A 25,950-nucleotide genomic window follows, 5' to 3' on the forward strand; every position below is an offset into this window, starting at 1 on the left:
TGTTGTGGATCGGTTGGAAGTTTATACACACTACACAACGGAAACGAGATTGAAACGAAAATATTAAACGGTACGACCAACCAAATGAGGCGACAATCGTCCATTTGGGCAGACTTTCGACCATCGTGTCACTGCACACACTGACCCGACTTTTGAACGAGAGGTCGTATGTCGGCTGATTTAGCCGATTATTGGATGAAAACGGTGTAGTGTGTACCCAGCTTTACCCATAACAATTTATCAGATTTTAGATATGGGCAACACATACCTTTTTTTTTTATTTTTCAGAAGGTTTGATAAATCTTCCATGATGTGTTAGTCACAAAAGTATTTTAACTTTACTAAAAATAAACATTAAGCTTGCATTCCTTACTTATATCTGAAGTACACTAATCCCTGCATATATACAAGATCAGGTTTTGCAGTTTTCTGATCTATGCTGTGATATAAAAAAATAAACAAGATTGCTATGTAAATGTCATTTCACATAGACCTGTTTTATTAAATGTGTTGTGAACATTGGAACAATCTGAATGTCTACAGGTTGCTTGGCCCTGTGAATATGCTAGTGCACTGATTGTCTTAGGTTAGTTCTGGTTTACTAATTCCAAAGATGCTGATTAAAACAAGGATGAACGAAATAGACTCTTGGAATATTGTCACAAGTGCCGCTCAAAATATTAACTTTCAAATATTGAACTTAGTTGAGAAATATATATACACAAATGATTCAGTAAAGAGTAGATATTTATGTGTTAGATTTTCAACTACAGTTTAATGTTTTGTACAAGAACAGTAGATTTCATAATATTTTGCATAAATATTGTTTGTCAATTGTTTACTGTAAGTGTTTTGTTATGGAAACACACTATTGGAAGTCGAACAGATAGCATTCTTATCTGTCACATACCTATAACTGCACACTAAACAGACATCTGAACAAACTACATAAAGTATAAAACTGTTACATTTTACTCCGTGCTAAAGCTGAATAGTTTCTTCTAAATTCACCTTTTTACATGCCTGTTTGAAACTGGTAATCATATGGACAGGTATTGAGAATGTGAAGATGCCATGAACAATCTCTGTGCTCCTGGGAAGCTTTTTATGCAATTTTCAAACTATAGAAAGCTTTTCAGTTTTGAGTCGGTTAGCTCTGAATAATCACATAAGATGAGTGTCACATGAAAACAGCACCCACCAAACAACTAATTTAAGTAATGTCTAATCCCCTCCCATGGCATATGCCTTACTAACAGTATTTTGCAATTAGGCTTTTACTTGGGTTGTACTGTTGATGCCTTATTTGTCAAGACTGCATGAGTGGCACACTTTTAATACTTGCACAATTACCATCCACCTGATCCATTTAATTTAGGGCCCAAATATTCATTTTTAAGTGATTCAAAACATACCGCTATGCAGTTATAAGATGGGGCCATTTAAACTGACATATTTACTTGAACAATCTGATTCTAATATTGACCACAGGGGGTCTCATGCCCTGAATCCCTTCTCTGTAAAGCTGGGTACACACTACAGGGTTTTTGTCTAATAATCGGCTCAACCAGCGACATACGACCGCTCGTTCGAAAGTCGGGTCAGTGTGTGTAGTGACACTATGGTCAAAATTCTGCCCAAATGGACGATTGTCGCCTCATTTGATTGGGGGGCGTGTGTATGTAAATTTGTGATGCCTGTACCAGTCCCATGTGGTGCGGTATCTGCACATCACTGACTTGTGTTTTGTATACATGTGTTTTGCACCTGTCTGGTTGCAGACCATTACCCTTGTGTAAAGCACGTGTGTTATTACCCTTTGCATCTATATTGGGAACCTATTCATATTTACCCTTTATAAACTTATAGCTTTATAAACTATTAAACTTATAAAGTCATATTAGCCTTAATTAACTAATATTTATAAAATACCCAGAACAAGCCACACAGTGTGAATGCAACAGTTTTATCGCAGGAAAAAGTACAAATTTATTTATTGCAGAATATGACAAGTGAATAAAATAGTATTACACCTTAAACATGCTAGTGGTTTGTGGCAGAACAGTTCCAAACAGCATACACATTTCAACAAAATTTTCTCAAGGTTTTTAATTTTTTTTCTTGATGTTGCTTGGGTTTATATTCCCTTTGATTTCTTTACCTATGAAACAAGGAAATAAAAAATGTTTACCTTAAACTTCTATATCTGTAATCTATATCAACACCAGAAATACTCTCATTTGCTTATCTTGCACACTGCTCGAGATCAGTTTATGTTGTGGTCCATCTGGCACAATCGCAATAGCGGGCTTAAACGTCATATAGTCTGGAAAACGGGCGCCATTTTGGTTATTATAACGGTACAGGTATGTGCCCAAAGCATTTAGTTGTCTAAACATGTTCATTGAAATACATTTGTGTATAACTTCTTTCATATCTTGGTATATAACATAAATTTTTTGTTGTTTGATAACAGGTGTTACATTAGTGGTATCAGTGGTATCTAAACAGGCATTCTCACCGTTATTTCTTCGTTCTGACAAAAAAAATATCTGTTACAAGTCAGGCGTTTGCATTGTTCGTGTGAAACTAGAATGATATAAAGTCCTTCAAACAGGTACACTACACGTGCTACTCACTTTTTTTCGAAGTCGTAGTCGTACTGTTCCAGTACTTTTACCATCATCTTCACCTCTCTAGGGCTCATTGGCTTTGTTCTTTGCTCTTCTTGAGCATCTACTTCCACCACCTTAACTTTTTCAAGATATTTTGGCCCTTCCAGCACCATCTCAGACTCTGTCTCCATAGCTGCAACCCCCCTTCTCCTCACCCGCCATCTTCTCACGTTCCTCGGCACCAGACAGGCTCCTGTCATTTTATACACTCGGACATGGGGGTTTGTTTTTGCTGTGGACCAGTCAGCGATGATGCCTCCAGAGAATGGAGCATTGTGGGCGATGCCTATTCGTGTATAATAAACTTGTGTATGGAGATTTTGGGCTATTACTTTAACCCGTACAGGACTATTACATGCGAAGGGATTTTATTATTAGGGAATAATTATTGCATTGCACTTTACAAGTTAAATGTTTTTTCTAAATTTTATGTATGGTAATAAACTTCTATTTCTATAGGAATGAATGAAGAGACAGTGTGGTCTTTTTTTATGCGGTTTTGGGTGTTCACTATAGTGAAATCTCTGCCCCTTTATGCTAATGTCTTTGGTATGTTGCTTCAGTGTGTACGCAATTAAAATCATTGCTCACGACAGCATGGCTGTAAAAAGTCACTACTGGGACAGCCGCTCTTCCATTTAACGTCTGAAACAAGGCTAGTGTGTATGTAGCCCATGGACCGAGCAATAGAACCATTGATCGGATGTAAAATCGATTGAAACAAAAAGTTGGTGGAAAATTCTGTAGTGTGTATCCAGCTTAAGAATTACTCACTTTTTCTAGTTCTGTAACAACTGTTTCTCCCAGACTGACAGCCCTAGAAGATAGAAAGTAAAGTCTGTGCATTGAATCATTATCAGTAGAACTGATTATCCTGGCTCAGCTTGTTCAATTAGCTCTATTTACAAAAGTTCAATATCTTGACTTTAATAAACACTTCTCTATGGCTGGGAAAAGTTTGTTAGTACAGTGCTAGTGGGAGTTAGTAACTCATCAAACAGTTCTACTAGTTATCATTATTGACCAAACTTTACATTTAGGTAGGGTTCTCTTTTAGACCTGCATAGAAATGTGAGTTGAATTATTATTGATATTAATATTGTTCCGATTCCTGTTGTTGCTTGTTTTATGTGTTTTGGTAGGAAACTATTTTCTTTTTTAATTTGGTATAATGAAAATCCATTTTAGTTCGTAAAACTACAATTATCTTAAAGTAATTGCTTGATTTCTGGTGATATAAAATTTGTTATGCATATGTCTAATGTATACAGCACCTTTCTGGCAGATCTGTGTTGTGGTGGCCACATTTGAACCCCCTGTTTATTTTTGCCCTATATGAATGTCTGGGTAGTAATGTTTAATGAGGGCGCTTACCTTCTGACGTAGCCCCAGCAAACGGGTTTTTGACCTTTTTAAAAAAGGCAAACTTTATTTTCCAGTGAGTGCAAAAAGCTGTGTGTGTGTATATATATGTGTGTGTGTGTGTGTGTGTATATATATATATATATATATATATATATATATATATATATATATATATATATATATATGTATGTATATACTTTTGGGGGCAGGGGGTTTATTACATTGTGAGGACCGTCTATGTCTGGAACATAGCGCATAGGGACACCCCTTTCCTAATGCATGTCGACAGAACAATCATTTGGATATGTGTAGGAGCTGTTTGTCACCAGCGTTAACTCTTGAGGTATACACTTTGATTTTGTTCAAAATACTGACATGGACTGCATGGTGGGGAAAGTTTCAAGTATTTTGGCTATTTGAGGACTTCCACATACACCGACATCTAGCCATGGAGGTTATAACCCTGTTCAACCACTGCGTATTGTTTCAACAAGTTCGATCCCTCTTTAAAGCTGTTATGTAGTTCTTTATGTAGCATTTCACCCCCGACCAGTTTCGATCTTTCAGTGCTGATGGTTCAGCCATGAGGCATGTGATAGTGACACTTGCTGGGCACCCGGCTTGTATGGATAAACTTGCTCATGTAATTCTTCACAGGTTGGATCTCCTCTCTGTCCCAGGTTTTTCTTCACACTGCTTTACTACCTGAAAGGACGTAGAGCAGTCCATTACATCTCTGCGAATTACAAAAAAGGTAAAGTGCTTTTGACCTAACAAAACTGTTTGCTACACTGACCTATGGAAGCTTTGGCTGGGCACTTGTCCCATGTTGCTGGGCCCCTACACCACCTCTCTTCAGACATGGAAGTGTCGACCAAATGCTTGATCACTTGCCCCTCTGTCAGAGAGGATTACTCAACTTCTGACGTGTCGCTCTGTAGCTAGACTGGTTCTGAAAAGAAACAGATATGTAAATGATCGATGTAAAAGTCAAAAGCATACATCACACAAGATTTCAAACTTGCCGTCTGGATCAATGTGCATCTCTTCCAAATTCTTGCCTTTGAATTCAGCCAGTCTGCCACTTTCGAGAGCCATTAACAGTTTGCTGATCTTGGCAAGTTGGAGGATACTTTCCCTGATGTCGTGCCCAAGTAAGTCCGCCACCTGATTCTGTTCTGTGTCTTTTAGGTTGAGTACATTTGAGAGAGGGCAATGTGCTTATGAAGCTTTGTGGAAGACAACATGTGGGAATGTTTGGCCCCACACACTCTGGCAAACAGTCGTATGCAATCGGAGCCTCTGTGTCACGTACCAGGCTCTCAGGTCCTGTTAATTACCCCTTCGCTATCTTTCTAAGCTGTCCCTGCGGTCTACAGGCTCTGCTGGTCTTGGATTTCTCTTCAGGATGCTGCCCATTATGTCTCCACACCAGAGATCCCTGCAAAACCAGTGCAAGTGCGATGCTCTCTCTCAGCCAGTCAGTCTTCTTCAGTTCAGCTGACCACAGCCTCTAATCAGGGGATAGCAATTAGTATAAAAGGACTGCCTGGAGCCCTAACCTGTTGCCAGTGCAGCGTTGATTCCTCAGACGCCTACCTGGTTTCCAGCAGTCTACTCAATTAATTCTGCCCAGACAGTGCAGTCTGCATTCCGGTTCCAGCCGGATCAACTGATTCCATCTTGCCTCATAGATCTTCCTGAAGTTGAGTGCATTTTCAACTGCAGCAATGCAGCCCTATATTATGTGGGCAGGTTGTCTTCCATCCTCTCCAAAGGGGTAGCTCTTTTAGACTGTAGCAGTAGCCTGCCCATTTCTCTAAGCTTCTGACGAATGTACTCATGCCTGCCAACATCTGAACCGACCTGTTGAACAGATGATGCCCCATCTGCATGATGCATTTGTCATTTTTGACTACGAGCAAGATATCATCCGGGGTCATGTTGCTCAAGAGCTTCCAAAAGCCACCACTTATGTCAGGTAAAATAGGCTGAGCAAAGGCGCACAGAGACTGGACTTTTTTTTTCCAGGCGAGGGCTTGTTGCCTCTTCGCTTTAGCTTGTATCTCTTCATGTGTCACCACTAGTACTTCCTTGCAAACACGCCTTGGCAGGCTGCACAGTGCATGAAGCATTTGGCATCAATCTCTTTTTTTTTTTTTGGAAGATTGCACGGGACCAGAACACTGCATCCTGTCCTCATTGCTTCGGCATTGTGTGCAAAATTGCACCTGTTGTGAAGATATGACAATTGCATGCACCTTTCTTTCGAATGCTTGAGGAAGTTCATGGCTACTTCAGTCTTATCGGTGTGGACATGTTCCATATGCCGGGCTATTTGTGAGAGGGGCTTCTCATAGTATAGTCATGGCCAAAAGTTTTGAGAATGACACAGGTATTGGTTTTCACAAAGTTTGCTGCTTCAGTATACCATAGCAACATCTGACAAAAAAGGTCTAAAAACACTGAAGTAAAATTACAAGCATTTCATAAGTGTCACAGGATTTTATTGACAATTACACTAAGTTTATGCAAAGAGTCAATATTGGCACTGTTTCTTTATGAAGACCTCTGCAATTCACCCTGGCATACTATCAATCAACTTCTGGGCCACATACTGACTGATGGCTGCCCATTCTTATCTGATCAATGCTTGGAGTTTGTCAGAATTTGTGGGTTTTTGTTTGTCCACCTGCCTCTTGAGGATTGACCACAAGTTCTAAATGGGATTAAGGTCTAGGGAGTTTTCCTGGCCATGGACCCAAAATTTCGATGTTATGATCCCCGAGCCACTTGGTTATCACTTTTGCCTTATGGCAAGGTGCTCCATCATGCTAGAAAAGGCATTGTTTGTCATCAAACTTTTCTTGGATGGTACCATTCTTTATTCATGGCAGTGTTCCTAGGCAAAATTGTGAGTGAACCCACTCCCTTGGCTGAGATGCAACCCCACACATGAATGGTCTCAGGATGCTTACTGTTTACATGTTACAGGACTGATGGTAGCACTCGCCTTTCCTTCTCCGGACAAGCGTTACTCCAGATGCTCCAAAAAGAAAAAGAAAAATTACATTACCCCAATCCTCAGCAGTCCAATCCCTGTACTGTTTGCAGAATATCAGTATGTCCCTGATGATTTTCCTGTAGAGAAGTGGCTTATTTTTTGGCCTTCTTGACACCAGGCCATCTTCCAAAAGTCTTTGCCCCACCGTACGTACAGATGCACTCGCACCTGCCTGCTGCCATTCCTGAGCAAGCTCTGCACTGGTGTGAGTGGGATCACTCACAATTTTGCCTAAGAACAATGCCATGGATAAAGAATGGTACCAAAACATCCTCCCAAGAGCAACTTTTCCCAACCATCCAAGAACAGTTTGGTGAAGCAGCAAATTTTGTGAAAACTTATATTTGTGTCTTTCTCAAAACTGTACAGGCAGTACAGCGTTTTGTTATATGCCCTTGAGCTATCACTATATCTGGGTAGAGTTTGCACAGACATCACACTTTCCGGCCTTCTGTGTTTAAAACAATGCTGCTAGCAGATCGAGAATGGTTGCACATAGAACATATCTCTGGATACCTGCTCTTGCTCCACTGCCTGGCAACAGGCATCACTGCTAGTGTATGAAACGCTCTTCTCCGAAGTGTCAGGGTTAGTCATCTTCACTGCTCTCTGAGCTATACTAGGAGCCACTGATGGGCTCTGTCATGCTCCACTGTCCACACTTTACTTTCAGTAGCCGACGAATACGACTGTGTCTTATCCCCATTCAGTATAAAAAGGCCAGGAAAGCTTCAGTCTCCTTCTCTTCCAGCTTGAAATGGTACATATGTATGGATTGTCGACTGGCCTCTACTGGTGGCATGAACACGCACACTCCCCTCCACATCGTGGACAGGCCAGATTTTTATGGCAAGCATATCGGCAAGGTCTGCATGCATTGATTATTCTTGGTAGGCTTTGTGGGATCTCGTTTTTTGACACCACAGTGCTGGTGTGTAAACAGATGAATGTCCCCACAAGCATAGGGATGCACACACGATAGATCAGACATATCATTGCACAGCTTATATGAGTAACAGATGTAATGTGCCAGAAATTTTAAGAGGCAATTCTACAATGACAGTGACAACCTTCTGGCTGCTCAGGCCTCAGCGTATGATCTCTGCTGAAAGGTGGTCATCAATTCACACCCTTAGCAGACATTATCCTCTGCTGATGCTTCCACTGAGTTGATAATTATTTATAAATTTTTCATTTTCTTTGGATAGTCCATGGCAGCCCAATATTCCCACCTATGTGAACACACTCACAGCAATTTATACCCTGTAGCAAATTACCATTTTAACAGAGAGCAATTTTCTTACAAATGTCTGTGGAGAGGGTGCTTTGGAGGTGAAGAGTCTCTTGGGATTTGGGACAATTTGCATCTCCTATAGAAGTAATTGGTATGATTTATTGAAGATTCAATTGATATCCAGATAGCAGTGACAATTACTAAAAAAAAAAATGGTTACCTGATAATGTATCTATCTTGATCTGACACAGAAAATGTGAACTCTTTTTAATAGTTAAGTAGGTTATCCCTTAACAACTAAATTGTTCTTGGCCCTAAATATGTACACAAATCAATTAATATTAAGCTAAAAGAACAAATGCATATAGAGAAGTTAGTTTTGTTAGCTTTCATGTTAAGTTTATAAATTTATGTATGCACCCCAGCATTTATTTTAACTACATATTTTGATGGGGAATTTTACCAAGAATTTGGAGTTTTGTTTCAAAACAGTAAATTCAGAATCTAAATGTGCAATCACAGGTTCTATTATCTCCCACTGTAAAACAGGGGACATGCAGGAGATTTACATCAACAGTCAGTTCACATTTTTTTTTTTATCAAATGCATCTTAAAAGGGGTTTGTTTTAGTGCTTTTTCCATAATACATTATGTTAGATGACTTTAAATAAATTAGAGCAGGTCTACACAGATTTATAGTTTTATATCCATAAATAAATCGGTGTGAGGAGTGTTCAATTTATGGTCAGTTTGCTTTCCATTCATTCTGAATCACAAGTGTGTTTTGTGGTTGGTCAATATCACATGCTTTAAAGCTTTGCTTGAACTTCCTGTAGCACTTAAACTCATAAGTAAAAAGTTATTTTACCTCCTAAGTGATCTTATCAAATTTGGTCTTTGGACAATTTGCCAATTACTTTTTTTTGTTGTACTATAACAGGGTTAGTCAGGAAGAAAAGCACAGTGAACAGTATAAGGAAGTAGAACATTCTTCTGTCAGTCTCTTTCTAGTACATAGTTAGATGATTTGTCAAGAACAAGTATGTTCTGTTATTATGCTTTTTACATACGAACTTCAATTATATAAGTGTTTGATATAAAAAAACGAACTATAGTACGTTTACTGATTGGCAAAGAGTGCTTAGAAATGCTGTTCCACAAAATAAGAACTACTGCAGATTACATAGAGTATATTATCTAACTTTGCTATAGCTGTTTCCTTTTAAGCAAAATGTAGAATATGCAATTTGCTATTATTGTATTGTAATTATTTTAATATTGACCCTTGTTTAATAGCAAAATTAATTTTAAATGAACATTTATTTTAATGAAAATAAGTTACCTACTGGTGTTTTCTTTGTTTTTGTTTTTTTTAAAGCCTTGCTTTTAAGGGATTTCAAGTTGGCATTAAAATATATGTGCTCATTCATTAAAAAAATAGAAGGCGCACACTGGATCATATGCTTTACAAATCAGTTTTATTAGTTCATTCACAGAGTTAAATAAAAAGAGCTTTGCTTATTTTTCTTATGGATGCAGAATAACTAATTTTTTTTTTTTTTTTCTAACTCATGTAAATCAGTATATGCATTTCTTCTTAAAATAGTAATTTCCAATATGCTTGGTTAGGGCTTACAATCAAATATTGTCTAACATAAATGTAATAATATAGAGTGCTGAAGATACTAGAACTGCAGTTGATCAGTACACTGAACTACTCATTCCCTTTTGTCACAAGTATAGTATATTGTACTGCACATGACAGCAACAAGGGGTTGAGTTAGACACACAGCAATCGGAAAGTTTAATGTTATATGGTTTGATGTTAAAGTTTGACTGGTGCTCAAATGCAGCCATATATGTTCGCAGAGACTATAAAACAGCAACATGGGTTTAGTTTATGGCATTTTACTCTACATTATTTACCTCTGTAGTCAAGCAATAAGACTAATCTGGAGGTAACAAGATAGATATGGTTGTTTTAATTGCCAAAAGAGGGAGTCTGGCTTTGTTTTTTAGCAATTTAAAACTGTTAGCCTATATTGGTTTAATGGAAAGGCTTACTTTTCATTAATTTAAAATGTCAACTTTTCAATACTTTAAGATATTTGAGAAAGGGCTGCAATTAAGGGAAATAATTTTTCCATGAATATTTTGTTTAGGGGTTGTAAGATTTTTTGATGTGTTGTATTTGAAACCATTTTGTGGTTAAAGTGACTTGCTGTACTTTAGTGTTATGGCAACCACTCACCGGCCAATGCAATAGTTGGGCACTTTGAAAGAACCAATCCATGGCTTTATTGGTCATGCATAGAAAAAACAAGATTCCACAAATCAGGTTTTTTATTTTGATTTTTTTTCATTGCGGTTGTACAACCACACTTATGGGTTCATTACATTCAGAATTTGAGCAAATAAACTAATGTGGGGACATTAAAATGTTTGCTTAGTTTTGGATGAAACTAGCCGAATTGGTCAGCATGTATGACCAGCTTGTGTGTATACCAGGCAACCCTGTTATGTGGTATGATGTTGGAAACCCTTGGGTATATACTAAAGAATTGGCAACTTGATTTTTATCTTTGTGTTAAAGCAATACCTTCTATAAATATTTTGCTGTGTTTTCTGAGATAATCCTGAGATCACTAACACTATATAATCTTATGAATAACCACTACAAAAACTTGATATTGCATCATTGTACCACATAATGTACATTATAATGAATTAATCTGCTACTTGAGAGGACATAATTACATATTTTGGTACCATGGTTTAATCAGATATATTGTACTCCTATTACCATGGCCCCCTTTCTGAATTTAAATTGTTTGAGTTCAGGTACTTTACTTATGCTATCTTCTTTTCCCCTCAGGTCTCATGAGATGGCCACAGATGACAAGTCCTCACCAACACTGGAATCTGCCAGCGAGCTGCCCAGGTCTCCAAGTAGTCCGTCCCATCTTACTCATTTTAAACCTTTGACCCCTGATCAAGATGACCCACCATTCAAATCTGCCTACAGTTCCTTTGTAAATCTCTTTCGGTTTAGCAAAGGTAAAGTTCTGGTGATCCCACTGTACTTGACATAAAGGAATCCGTTACTTAAAATATTTAGTTATCCCATAACATTACACAGTCAATACAGGTGTCTACATGGACGGTCTGATAGCTATTCAATAAAGTGTTACTCTACAATTCAATGTTAAATTCAGCAGGCACTTAAAAAGGCAGATGGCTCATGTCATATTTTAGGTTAAGGAAGAGAAATGGAAAGCAAATTCTAAAACAATCAAAATAATAATTTCTGATTTTAACACACTGGTTGGATTTTAATATAGTGTTTTAAAACACAATTCTCTGTTTTGTTGTGAGTCTTTTCTTCTAACTTCATAACCATACATTTTAGTTTTGTTTTATAATATTCCCTTTGTTTTTCTCAGTGATCGCATCCCTGCTGTGCCCCAAAGTAGAAAACGGTGTCTGCATTCTGTGTTCGGTGTTTAAAATTGCAACTTGTTGGATCATATTAAAACAAAAGGCATATGAAGATAAGAACATTTTACATGTTTGGGCATGTCATTAATCGTAGATCACATTTAAAAGCTCCTGTATCTCAGCAAATGCTTTATTAAAATGAAGAAAGCTGTGTCCTGGAGCACAAAAATTATAAAACATAGTCCCATTTACAAACATTAGAATGTATAAAAAGAGAGACATGTTGCAAAAAAATGACAAATTATTTGTGTAAACATAGATCAGTAAGCACTGTAACATTTGTAAATTGGCATATCTCATTGAGAAAAACACCAATATAAAATTGCATCTGAGGCAATGGGGTAAATTTATCAAGCTGCGGTTTTGAAAAAGTGGAGATGTTGCCTTTTTATATATTTTAACATTATAATATATACTGGCTTCAGATTAAATTAACCTGAATGTGTTTGTGTATTAAGGAATATAGATGGTAAGCTGCATCAGACAATGTACTGATGTAGATAATTGTCTGTAATGTGTAGGGGTGGCGGCCTTCTATAAATAAAGGTTGATAATAATGCAGTTGCTGTGGCTTCTAGCGGTGAGATGTGCCAGGCTATACTGATCCATCTGCCTTGTACAATAAAGCCATGTTTGAGCTTTTACTTCCAGAGCAATAAGATGCCTTCTGTACGGGAGGACATGTATTTCTGCTCCCTCGTCCAAGTTTTGGGGCCCGGTAATTGCGTTTTTGCAACCCTGCTTTCACCATATGCATTTTTGAACCCAGATGTATACAGGTTTTTCATACCATCAGTGGGAAAATGTTTTAAAATTTAAAGACTGCTACTTTTCTCTTTAACTGTGTCAGACCATAAAATAAGTACACGTTTTGTATCCCTATATTCTGGAATGAGTTGGGTACATTTATGGCCAGCAGTTATTGCATGGAAGTAAACATATACAAATTAATTATGGGAGTAATCGTACATGTCCATTTTTTTTCTCTTTTTTTCCCTGTTTTCACCAGAGTATTTGGGTTTAAACTTTGAATTTGTTCTAATGTGGGTTTACTTGGGTATACTAACAAGTGTAAAAGTAATATCTATTGAAACTAACACATTGCAAATAATTTGTTCTGGTTCTGAAGGGGCAAATAACCTCTGGTATTGAACTGGTTAATGAGTACCTCTAGTAACTTTCATTTAGACCTACTAAACAGGAAACAAATTCAACTTTAGGAAGTAAATACTATTTTGAAAGGAAGTAAATCTAACACGTGTCACACAATAAATATATACACGTGAGTTTGTGTATATATATGTGTGTGTTTGTGTATATGTATATGTGTGTGTTCGCCCCAGAAAAAAGAAGTAGCCAGGTGGTGGCAGTGTAATCCTTTGCAATAATATTGAAATATGTTGGAGTTTACTGCCCACACCTCCAAGACTAGTCTAACACTCACTGAAGGCTGTAGTGCTCACATAGTGAGGCGAAACAATGGTTTATTATATTATGATAGGACTCTGTTTGGCTCCATCCAAGAGCTGGGTGGCAAGTAAAAATAGCTGGGTGGAGCACCCGGGAAATAGTTGCTGGAGTGAACACTGTTTATATATTTTATGTGGTAAATGTTTACTGGTTCTTTAGCTTTTTTAGTGTCGCTCAAAACCCTAGCATGTTGTAACAGAAAACTGTCATCTGTTTGCAAGGCTTAATGTAAAGCATCATGCAATAACTGTTTAATATACTTATTTCAGATGAGGTCAGAACAGTATCTGCAGCAGACAAATCAGAGTCTGGGCCAGGTGACCCTGCAATAAGAAATTCCTGGTCCAGTCCGCATCACTCGCCAACATTACAGTCTGTTAAGTTTCCAGTGCAATATAAGAAGCAGTTACTAGGAGAGAGAAGGTCATCAACCAGCTCAGGTTTGTAAAATATTGAAGATTTTGCCATTTATGGGACTTTAGATCTTAGTAGGTACCTAGTATGAAGTGAAGCTGAGCAGCTTGCACAACATTTTGTTGCAGTAAATCCCAATTGTAAAGTGCTATAGAATTTGCTGGCACTTTATAAATAAATGTTGATGATAAAACAATTATGGTTGACCCCTAACGGGGATTTGAATCAACACAGGAATTCAAGTGTGACTTTCACAAACCGGGCCCCCTCTACCCTCTGACAAATGTCTGTACCTTTTTCATCCACCCTATATGTACCATACAGAATATATTTAATAGAAGGCTGTTGTTGCCGAAGAAGTTGTAGTGTGAATGATTGAATTATTTTGAGCTCACATATGATATGTGGGCAAATATAAAGTGTTAAGTAAAAGAAAAAACATGAGTTCATTGAATATTGAATTTTTTTTTTTAAACATCGGCTATAAATTTATTTTAGAGACCAGAAGAAAAGCAGAGCCAACTCTGGGTCATGATCCTCGCACAGCTGTACAGCTGCGTAGTCTGAGCACAGTACTCAAGCGCCTCAAAGAGATTATGGAAGGAAAGAGCCAGGTAACTTGCAATTTTAAACTGCTTTTTGTTCTCTGTTGGAACAGTTCTAAAGAGTGCACAGGCTAATGTGTACATATACAGACTTGGAACATTATAATGAATCAATATTTATTAAACGAGTGAATGAAATATGTGCTGTGCTTTTGTCTTTACCAGGACAGTGACTTGAAGCAGTATTGGATGCCTGATAGCCAGTGTAAAGAGTGCTACGACTGCAGTGAGAAATTTACCACTTTCCGGCGGAGGCATCACTGTCGACTTTGTGGGCAGATCTTCTGCAGCCGTTGCTGCAATCAGGAAATTCCTGGGAAATTCATGGGCTATACAGGTCGGCGTGTAGTGATTGGGGTGTGCATGTACTCGGGTGTCAAATAATTTGCTGCAGAATTAATATTCTATTTCAATAATACTTAGCTGGATGACCAAGCCTGCTAACATTTGTCATGGTATTTGTATATGTCCATATAGTGGAAAAGTTAGATTGTATCGGATAAATTGGAGTATGGAGTAAGTATGCCCGTTTGTGCCGTGTGTCTTGCGTAATTTCTCACTGCGCATGCATGCCCAGTAATAAAACTTGCACAATTGCACAGAATTCATATCCACACGTATCTGACATGACCACTTGATAGACAGGTATATGGTTGTTTTGTGTTTTTAGTTTTGTTATATTGTTACCAGTTGCTTTAATTTAAGGTCCATATAAAAGTTATGTGCATTTGATATAAATTCATTGTACATACGCATGTAGTAAACCTAGTGTAAATACTCCTAAAAAAATTCTTCCGTCTGTATGCGTATCTACACTTTTGAAAGTATGCACTGTTTACATAGAGTGTATTTCCACTCTTATTCATATTGTAGCTTATATTGAGAAAGTTTGGAACTAAGAAAACTACGGTGCATACTCTCTTTAAACACTGAACTTATTATTATGGCCTGTCTTGAGTTCCCTTAGTGGCTAAAATGTTAGAGCAATAATATGTACCTAGCTTCATAATAAATATTAATGTAATGTAAAACATCTTATATTCTGTCACTGTAGGGTTGCTTTTCCATGTATTTTGTATGCAGTAAATAAGTAACATATTTTCATGTTACTTAATTGTCCATTGTTCTGTTTTTATTGCAATATTTATCTACTGTGTTTGAAGGGGATCTTCGGGCTTGTACTTACTGTTGCAAGATTGCCATAAATTATGCTCACTCCACTGACGGGCACACCATTGGTGAGGACCTGAATGTACTGTCCGATTCCTACTGTTCTGTTTCTGTACTGGATCCTGGGGAACCCCGTACTCCAGTGGGAGGAAGAAAATCTAGTCGCAATATTTTCTTAGAGGAAGATCTTGCATGGCAAAGGTAAGATCATTTATTTTCTTTATCCGTACGGGGGATAGTGGAAATGCTGAAATGTTGGAACATTAAATTTGGCTCCAAAAGTTCAAGCTTGTCCTCCTCTATACCCCTATAACTTGCGAGACCTTCAGTTTTTTTTTTGTTTGTTTTTTTAAGTGTCTTATTATTTTACATCAGTTCCTGCCTCATTGAAGCTTAGTCTAAATTCTCAACCTCAAAAACACAGACATACTAGGTTTAAATATATACTATCATATAATCTGGCTAATTCTCATCTGTTGTGGAAAGTTGTGTAATTCATTTCCTAGAAGGAGAGTCCTTTTGCTGTTAGATGGCACTCGCTGAAAAGGCATGTATTGCTATCCTACTTGCCTGTCCAATGCATGATATCGGTAAACACATTTTGCCCAGTAAGGGACATCTGTTAGAGTGCAATTGTATCATGTAGTGAAATTCTTTAAACCAAGTGTGTCTGTGTAGATATTGTGACACAGACAACTTCTTTCTAAAAATAGTGCATTTATTGTACCATCACAATAAGACAGCATACATTTCTGTCGGGATGACACCAGGCAACCTATCACTGGCTAGACATAATTTTCCTGTCTAGACACCGGACGCTGTTTGGCATCTGTCGCAATGCACAAGTGCACAATATAGCCATGTATCCTCCATCCAAACACTGCAAACTAATCACAGACCACAAATCAATTACACACATATGGTGCACCTGTGTGTTTGTGTGCTATGGGAAAGACTGTGTGGGAATTAACCCTGTCTGCAGCCTTTACCTGCAGACTCTTGGGATCTCTCCTGTCCCTATGCTGGAGGTGTGGCAAAATAGGCCTTACACATGTGTGCCTCTGAACCTAGGTGCACTGCTATACCTGTGTGTAACCCTGTCTGGAGCTTTTACCTGCAGACTGTTCTCTCTTAGAGGTTGGTGTCAAACCATTCGCCACTATACACAGTACTGTGCAAAAGTTTTAGACAGTTGTGCCCCACAGAACCCTGATCTCAACATCCAGTCTGTCTGGGATTACATGAAGAGACAGAAGGATTTGAGCAGGCCTACATCAACAGAATATCTGTGGTTAGTTCCCCAAGATATTTGAAACAACCTCCCTGCCGAGTCCATTCAAAAAGCTGTGTGCAAGTGAACCTATAAGAATTGATGCTGTTTTGTAGGCAAAGGATGGTCACGCCAAGTATTGATTTATTTTGCATCTCTCTTCTGTTCATTGACTTTGCACTTCGTCAAATGATAAAATTAAAATATCAACACTTCTGTTTTTGAAAACAATCTCACTTTGCAGAATTTTTTTCTACACCTGCCCATAAATAATATATATATATATATATATATATATATATATATATATATATATATATATATATATATATATATATATATATATATATATATAATGAGAATTTTTTTATTATTATTATATTACACACCCGTCAGCCACAACATTCAAGCCAGTAAATAACTTGGATTATCTTGTCACAATGGTACCTGCCAGGTGATGGCAGCAAGTGAACAGTCAGTTCACTTGAAGTTGATTCGTTAGAAGCAAGAAAAATTGGCAAGCTTAAGGATCTTGAGCAAGTTTGACAAGGGCCAAATTGACTAGACGACTGGGTCTGAGCATCTCCATGTGTATATATATATATATAATTTATTATAATCTCTATCTAGTTTACTTATTAGCTTTCTACATATATTCCTCATCGCCCAATATCATTAATTTGTACTAAATTTGCTGCCAAGTCTGCATTGTTGATTTGCACCTGTTTTCTATATCTGCTTAAAGCCTTGTTCACCAGGAGCCTACGAAACCATCATTGTCGACACGTCTGGTCTCTGTACAGGAGGATGTTGGGAAGTCTCCTGCAAGGAATCGGTGAGGAAATTAATAGCTTTAATGCACTCACTGCCAAGTACAACTGTACAATATCTCATTAGTTAAAAATATTCATTCCCACAAATAGTTATAATTGTTTTTTCCAATATATTTTTCAGATTTAATTCATATAGTGTTTGGAGAAAAAATATATTTTATTTACTTTGTCATACATAAGTCCAAAACAATCTGCCAAATGGCACACATGGCCTTGTTGCAATTCCATCCAACCTTTCGGCATCCTCTCATTAATTTCTAGCTTTTTATCCCATCTAACACAGCACTTTTATTATACTTCATTTAGTATACTTTTACATTTCTATTATGGTCTCCCCTTGTAGTTTAACTTTCACTTTTGAAGTCCAAAAGTAAAAATAAATCTCCAGAATATTTCCTGGTCTACTTATTCCATCATAGCTACTAAGTGATTCTATTATTACAAGTAGGTTACTCTATCCCATCTTGCTATGCCGATCTGCTGGATCTAGAGCCAGCAGGATAGTTGTTTTATATTAAAGGTTGTATAGGGTTAAAGTAAAAACGCAACCCAGCATAGGAATTGTATATATTGTTCTATTACCATTGACTTGTTCACTGTTGTCAAAATGGAAAGTTAGAACTGATGGTATGGAAATCTTAAGTGAATAGCTAGGGGCTGCCAAATCCTCCATATGCTTTATTATAATACTGTCGATTACAGGTATACTATTGAATATCATAGATTGTATATAATATCCATCTTTGTGTTTTTCATATCTATATCAATATTGATATGTGTAAATACTGTGTAAATACTGTTATCTGTTTTTGCCTGTTTGTGAGTCTAAACTTGTAAAGATTTCCAACAATATTTTATAGTGATGGATGTGTGTGTCTATGTACAGACACCACAAGAGGGTACATTTATTTATTTATTTTAGGTGATCAAATCTTAAGGTGTATACAGCCTTTTAATTTTATAATAAGAACCTCACACTAAACCACGTAAAAATAATTCAAGCATTTAAGGGAGTGCTCAGCTGCAATAAGACATCTAAAGTTTTGGACCTGAGGTAGTGTATTAACAGATCAAGCCTTCCTCTTATGAGTGCAGCACATGACTGAATAAACACATGTATGAATAAAACCGAGCGAACCGGTAGCTCTCATGTTACTGCTGCTGTTCCTGATCTGTGATGAGCAGTGAAGAGAAGTGGCAGTATAGTAAACCATCTGCCATTGACCACTGCTTATTCACAATTTTTAAATTTTTCATATTTAAAACATATACAGTAGTAGATCCAGAGAGTGAGTGATTGGGGCAGTCCCCTGCCCCCCCCCCCCAACAGGTGCGGACTGCCTGCCGCTGCACATTAAATACATAATTGTAAGTGTAGCAGCCATGTAGCTTCTTTAGTGACTTATAACCATAAAGTCTCTTGACTAGAATGGAGAAAATTTTATTTCTGTGATCGTAGATGCAACTAAGAAATCCTGGAGTGTTCGCCTTTGCAGATGTTTGTGTATCTAATTACATTAATTAGGTGTGTTGCTATTTATATATTGGCATTAATTGCAGCCAATTAACCTACTAGAATGATTTTGGGAGTGTGGGAGGAAACTGGAGGACTCGGAGGAAACCCACGCAACCACAGGGAGAACATACAAACTTCACACTAACCATTAGGCTACTGTGCTGCCAGTATTATGCAGACTGTCAAGGACAAAGGCAGAGATAAGGACATGGTTGGGAATTGAACTCATGAACCCAGTGCAGTGAGGCAGAAGTGCTAACCACTAAGTAACCATGCTGACCCACTCGTATGCAATTCTAAAGTCTGAATGTCATTGTCAGCACCAAAAAGGTAGTTACCTTTGTTTTGATGGCTTCTGTTCGGTCCCTCTCAAGATGACAAGGTGGTAGAGATGCAATGGGCATAGTGAAGTTCTACATACATTTAATGTTCATAAAGCATAAAGTTGCACTTATGTTTAAGCAGTAAATTTTAGGCATAGAAAAATTTGCAATACAATATTCTATTGGATGCCCGGATCCCCCAGTTACTTGATTATGCTATGATGAAGTTAATTTGCAGAAACTCTTAACAATGATCTTGGGGTTCAGCTTTATGAGATACAGAGTGCTTGTTGGTACAAAAAAGGAAGGTTGGGATAGGTCGCGCTTCATTCAAATATGTAAAGCAGCCAAAAGGATAGAACCTGGAAGTGTGTGAAGGGAAATCCCTACCCTCCCAAGGTAGTTTCTCAATATAGATGGATACAGGTTCTGGGCGCTGAAGTACATAACATAGAAGTTAAGATGAAGGTAAATGTGAAATTAAAAACCCTTTATTTGGTACAAACAGGTTCATACCACGTTCTGGCCGGAACAAAGAGTGTATTATTAATGGCTATGTTACACAATGGCGTGGCAAATGATTGCATATGTTTCAATGGTACACAAAGTCGTAACAGATTGTGGATACACATGCATGTAAAAATCATTGAGTGGTTATCAGCGACAAGTCTCAAGCGTGCATATTATACAGATACAAATACACTGGTGCATGTAAGCATGGCAGACATAAGTGTGCAAAAATATGGCAATTGCTATACTGTTGTCGTCAGATAGGTTTGGAGTTAGCTGGGTGTTTACCAAGTCCATATATAGGTGTGTAACCGATGGTAGTTGTGTTGGTATAGGAAATATAAGTCCAAGTTGTATACAAATAAAATTGGTAAATGCAAAAAGTTCAAAGAAAACTTACAGTGCAAATGCTGTCATAGTAGTCCGGTCCGGAATGGTGATCCCTCCTGGGGTGCCGAAGCGCCCTTTCTCGGGTGTGGATGAGTGATTGCTGGTAATCTCGCAGCCCGTTTCTGGAGCTGGCGCGTGTGCGCTCGAGACTTCCGATCTTGGACAGGACACGGCTATGTACTGCCGTACAGCTGGATTGCAGAGAAGATATGAGAGAAAAAAAATATCTAGCATACTAGTAAAGATGGCGTCTGAATCCTGGCGATGTTGAGGTAATAATAACCAACGCGTTTCACCCGTAGTCAGTGACAGTGGGCTTCCTCAGGGATTAGTGTAGCCATACTGGTCATCCTTGCCAGTATTTATGTAATCCAGTATTTTGTGTCAGGTGGCAATGATCAGTCAATTGGGCAAAACACCCAGCTGATACTTGATAAGCCAATGATGCTAATGGCAAATCTTAATAGACAATTAGTGTATACAAATCGAAGCCATGAAGGTAATTAGACTTCAATATGCTGCTAATAGCAACAGTGGGTGATAATACAAAATGCAAAATGTTGAATAAATACAATAGAGCCTTTTAAAACTAGCAAAGGCAATAGCCAGTAAAAGGCATGTAATCACCAAGTTAATACATGATGTAAAAAAAGGATGAAATTTCATAGAGAATATTGTGGTAATAACAAAGTGGACTCCCACAGAAATTGTAACAGAGGGAGTCATGCAGATGGTATTACAGGGTCTTCTCCTATAGTCTAGAACAAATGCCTAAAAAGCATTTACAGAAAGTCTGACTCCCTCAGTACCAAACTAGTCAATTGTTACATTCCCACTGCGAGCAAAGGACAAAAAGAAACCTGTCTTAAAGGGAACACTGGGGGCTTGTTTCTCTATACAGAGTGCTTGCTCAAAATCCAATCATCTGTGACTTCGGATTTTCTCAAAGGATTGGAGAAGGTGTGAATTCATTAGGGATTTCGTTATGAATTTGCGTGAAATGGGATATTTTTTTTGGTGAAACACGCTATTGGTGGCTGTGTTTTTTTTTGTGTTTCTCTGTTCTGGTGTGCTGTAATTCTGCCATCTCCATCTAAGTCCAATAAGTTGACTTCCTTCCCACTGATTTCATATGTGTGATTTAAATTAAAATTTATTCTGTTCAGTTGCCTTTATGAGTTATTTCAACACTTGCTTGGGTCCTTCCTATAATACAAATATGCTATCTTATGAGCGAAGACACATATACAAATACTTCATTTAGGTGTTGCTACTTTCATTAAATTTTACCTTCCTCTGCCACTAGTCATGTTATGTTTGGGTACAAGCTGGCGCCAGAGCTGTGCCCCTGATCTGTAGATTGAATGTTGTTGAATTCAAAGAAGTTTTTCATCAATACAAATACCATTAGCTCCAGAAGGAACTCGCCGAAGTCTGTCAAGCCATCTGTGTTGAGCAAATACCCATTTGCTTTTATTCCCCTGTCATGTTTTTTTTTTGCTAGATAAAGGTGTTCGATTTCACATGTGGCCATCAAAGTATTTTTATCTTCAAAAATCAGGGAAAGTTGTTTCAGAATGTCTCAAATGTGTGTTCAGGAATATACTTGCGCTGGTGCTCGGTAGTTCGTTTGTGGGGGGAGCAGGGTAGTGGGAAAAAAAAATAATCCAGATACTCACCTGATCGCAGTGCCGGCATCCCTCCTTCTTCCTCTCTGCACTATTTACACTGAATGTCAGGCGTGACATCATCAAGTCATGCCTGACACTCGGTGAGGAACTGTGCAGAGAGGAACAAGACAGAAGAGAAGAGAGGAAAAAGCTAATACAAAGGTAAGTAAATAAAGGGAGAAAGTCACACCATGAGAAAAATGGGGGGTAGAGGCACAGACAGTATGAAGAAAAATGGGGGGGGGGGAGGCACAGTATGAGGAAAAGGGGGGGGGGCAGCAGAAAGTCACCGAGTGATGGAGAGGGGGGGCAGGAAGGCACAGTGATGGAGAGGGGGGCAGGATGGCACAGTGTGGTGAAGGGGGGAAAAGCAGCATGGAGGGCGCAGTGTGATCATAAGGGGGCAAAACATGGTGATGAAGGGGCACAGTAATGTGTGTGTGTGTGATGGTACAGGGGGCTTGTGGCAATGTAGTGTGAGATAGGTGGTGGCTAATTAATGGGTGCAAGTTTGTTTGTGGGGTAATGGTTGGGCAATTTTATAGTGCGGACTATTAATTTAAGATGGGGTGGTTTGGGGGCTACTGAATGTGGGGGAAAATGAGGTCACTTTATTAAATGTGACTATGAAATATTTAACAGTGATAGGTATATTTCTGAAATGTAAATACTATTAATTTATTGTTGGTGCTGTTTGTAAGGAGGGAAATAGGTTTATTTATTAAATGTGAATACTGTTATTTTAATGTTGGGGTTGGAGGAAGGCCTAATTAGTAATCATGGGTGCTATTGATTTAACGCCATGGCAGGCTGTAATTTTCTAAATGTACCCATTTTTTTCCCCCCAAATAGGGCCCCCAACATTCCAGGATCCAGACGAGCCGCAACTAAAGAAACCTGCAGCCACGGGTGGGGAAAGTGAGAAGAACAGGTAGGAGAGAGCAGGATAGTCTGTGAAATGTTGTAATTCTAGTAGGGACAATGCCAATTATTTATATATATATATATAAAAAATTAGGGGCCCCCTTAACTTGCCTGAACTTAACTGTTTAAGATCAGTGATTTTTTATTTTTATTTCAGTCAATATTTAACTTATGTGCAAAACAGAATACTAATTTGCACCCCTTGCATTGTAACATGGTTTTGTCCAGGAGACTGAAATAAGAAGTTTCTCAAGTTAAGATCCTTAATGAATCAGGCCCTAGATATCTTTCCCTCCAACCAACCCTGACATTAGATAGCAAACACATTTAATATATAAACCTATTTCCCTCCCTCCAAATAGCCCCAGCAATATTTTAAAATAACATTTACCTTTAACAAATATAACCATTTACCACAACAATCCCAAGCTTTAAATAATTCATAATCCCATGTAATAGACCTCATTCTCCCCAAACAGCACCACAATCAATTAATAGCTCACCACCCCAGCAGTAACTTAAAGGTGCAATTACTCCATCTTAAATTCATAGGACCCACTATTAAATTAAATTGTCCCACCATCACCCCACAAATAAAATAGCACCCAATACCTAGCCCCCACCTGCACTCACAAATACACTCATATACTGGCCCCCACACTCACACAAAAATACACTCATATACTGGCCCCCACACACACACACACACACAAATACATTCATATAGTGGCCCCCTCTCACACAGACCTTAATTTATAATACTGACACTAACATACACAATATTAATATAATACACCCCCCCCCCCCCCCCCCCGGCACTTACCTGGCTCAATCGCACGCGCTGTCAGTTTCTTCACACATGGTATGGCACCTGTTCGCGTCCCATGTGACCCAGAGGTGCATGGAGGGAGGGGGGACGGATCGTTATGATCCACGGCCAATTGAAGGTAGCTGGTCCTGGGGGAGGGGCCAGCCACCTGGCGGCCCAAAACAATGTTTTTATATCTGGCCCAGGGGACGTGTGCCCCCATGCCACCCGGGCCAGCCCGCCCCTGTCTGACACATTAACCAATAACTATAAAGATACCAAATATAAGGATGAGGAGCTTGCCTATACTAGCAACCATCTCTTGTACCCATTCCCCTAGACCTGAGAACCATTTTCCCGTGTTCAATCACAAGAACCATCCTGCTACTTTTTCTCCTATTTCATGCAGTGAAGAATTATGGTTCTTCCGGAATTCCCATTTAAACTGTAGGATCTCGTCTATATTCTGATCAATTATTTCTTTGGGTCATCTGTATTATTGGTGATGTAAGTGCAACACTTGACACCAAATTTGTTAGCTAATGTCACACACCAGTAATAGATGTTAGTTTAGCATAGATTGGTGTTAAATTTCCTAACTCCTTCTGATAAGCTTCTAGCACCTTACCCATTTACCTGAAGGTGTCGTCTAACATCTCTGTGATATTGTCCATTAATTTAGCCAGGTCTTGTATGTATTTAAAGTTCAGAGTTCCCCAAGTGGTCTTGCTGGGTTCTAATGTGACTAGGATTTGGAATCTGGAAGTTTCAGTAATTAACTTTGTAGCTACAGCTACTTCTTCACCTGGAATCATATTTCTTTTGCCATAGTGTTCATACTGTGTGTGTATGAATGGAGATGATGATGTTAGATGGAGATTTGTCATTTCATCATGTGTTGGTCATAATCTCAGGCACCAATTTACCTAGGAAACCTATACCTTTGGAGCTCAAAGTTAACCCTGTGTAAGCCCTTCTCCCACAAATATAATATACCTCATCTGGGAGGCTATAAGGCACAGTAGGATTGGTTATAACATTGCACAAAGTCTTGCTAAAGTTCCCTGTGCCTAGCGTCTCCATTTATTCGAGGCAAGTTTCAGAATGTATAACATTCAAGCAAAAGCCTAGAGGAACCTTGCCAGTTAATACTCTTATGTTTGTTGACATGACCTCTTCTATGATACCCTTCAGTATTCTCCCATCAATACTCGAGTAGCGACCTATTGTTTGAACATTCAGTTCGGCTTCCCAAGTTTTTCTTTTGCATGTGAAAAATTCAAGCACAACAATGACCAATCTACTGAATATTTTTTAAGTTTCAAACTAGGGGACCTAGTGGTATTATATCTCCCTTCCATTGGTTTCCCTCCCCGTAATTCAAGAACCACAGAAATGTTTAGTGGGAACATTATTTTGTCCCCGAGACACGTGAGAGCACACCCAGCATTCAGTGTGGTTTATGACCTTACCCACCAAAGAATGATAATCATCTAATATATACTCCACCCAAATCCAAATTACTACTGGACTGGCATCGCTGGATGCACCTCTCTTCAATTAGGGGGTCACAGTACTTATAGATACAATCTTTAGACAATGGCCCCTCACACTGTCCCTGAGCTTCAAGGTTAGCAGACTGTGATGAAACTAGTTCGATAATACCTTAACCAGCCTGTCCCTCCTTTCTCACAATATATTTTTTATGACCTGTACTTTTTATAGCCCTGGTTTTGCTCTCCAGCTCACCAGAGTACAACTGTAGTGTCTAATTACATGTGGATACGGAGACATTGTAGCTCATTGTAAATATGTATATTGTTTATTGCATATTGTTGATATTGCAGTGAAGCTGTTTATTGTTCTTGAAGTGGAGCCAGGTGTGTTATGTGTAAGAATCAGGTTGCAGAATACAGGACATGGGGAAGGCCAATTAGTATCTATTGTTCCTCCGCAGGACTAGTCCAGACATTTTGTCTGCAACCCAGTAGGGGAGCTTCTGTGGAAGCACATGGCATCTTCACTCCCCCACCCTGATCCAGCACCCACCATTGTTTAAATAGGGAGAGAGCCAGGGTTTGCCCAGGGAGGGGAAAGCACTGTGGAAATTTGACCCTGGATATCAGAAGCCACTACAGGAGGGTGGGGGGGGGATGTTCATTCTGTGATTTGATTCCTGGAATGTACAAGATCACTCACAGTCTGTGTGTA

The 25,950-nt window shown here is 38.6% G+C and overlaps 1 protein-coding gene across 3 annotated transcripts in view; it reads left to right on the forward strand.

The window, feature by feature from the left end:
* The window catches only part of PIKFYVE (phosphoinositide kinase, FYVE-type zinc finger containing), a 153,398-nt gene that overhangs the window by 1,346 nt on the left and 126,102 nt on the right, over window positions 1-25,950 (forward strand). For all 3 annotated transcript variants that reach the window (XM_075180242.1, XM_075180243.1, XM_075180245.1), the window contains exons 2-7: window positions 11,214-11,395; window positions 13,576-13,746; window positions 14,219-14,334; window positions 14,491-14,662; window positions 15,489-15,696; window positions 17,511-17,600. In XM_075180242.1, coding sequence (XP_075036343.1) covers window positions 11,224-11,395; window positions 13,576-13,746; window positions 14,219-14,334; window positions 14,491-14,662; window positions 15,489-15,696; window positions 17,511-17,600 — 929 coding nt within the window. In that variant the 5' untranslated portion in view covers window positions 11,214-11,223. The remainder of the gene's footprint in view (window positions 1-11,213; window positions 11,396-13,575; window positions 13,747-14,218; window positions 14,335-14,490; window positions 14,663-15,488; window positions 15,697-17,510; window positions 17,601-25,950) is intronic.

The sequence above is a fragment of the Mixophyes fleayi genome, chromosome 7, assembly GCF_038048845.1.
Source record: "Mixophyes fleayi isolate aMixFle1 chromosome 7, aMixFle1.hap1, whole genome shotgun sequence".
Taxonomy (NCBI): Eukaryota; Metazoa; Chordata; class Amphibia; order Anura; family Limnodynastidae; genus Mixophyes; species Mixophyes fleayi.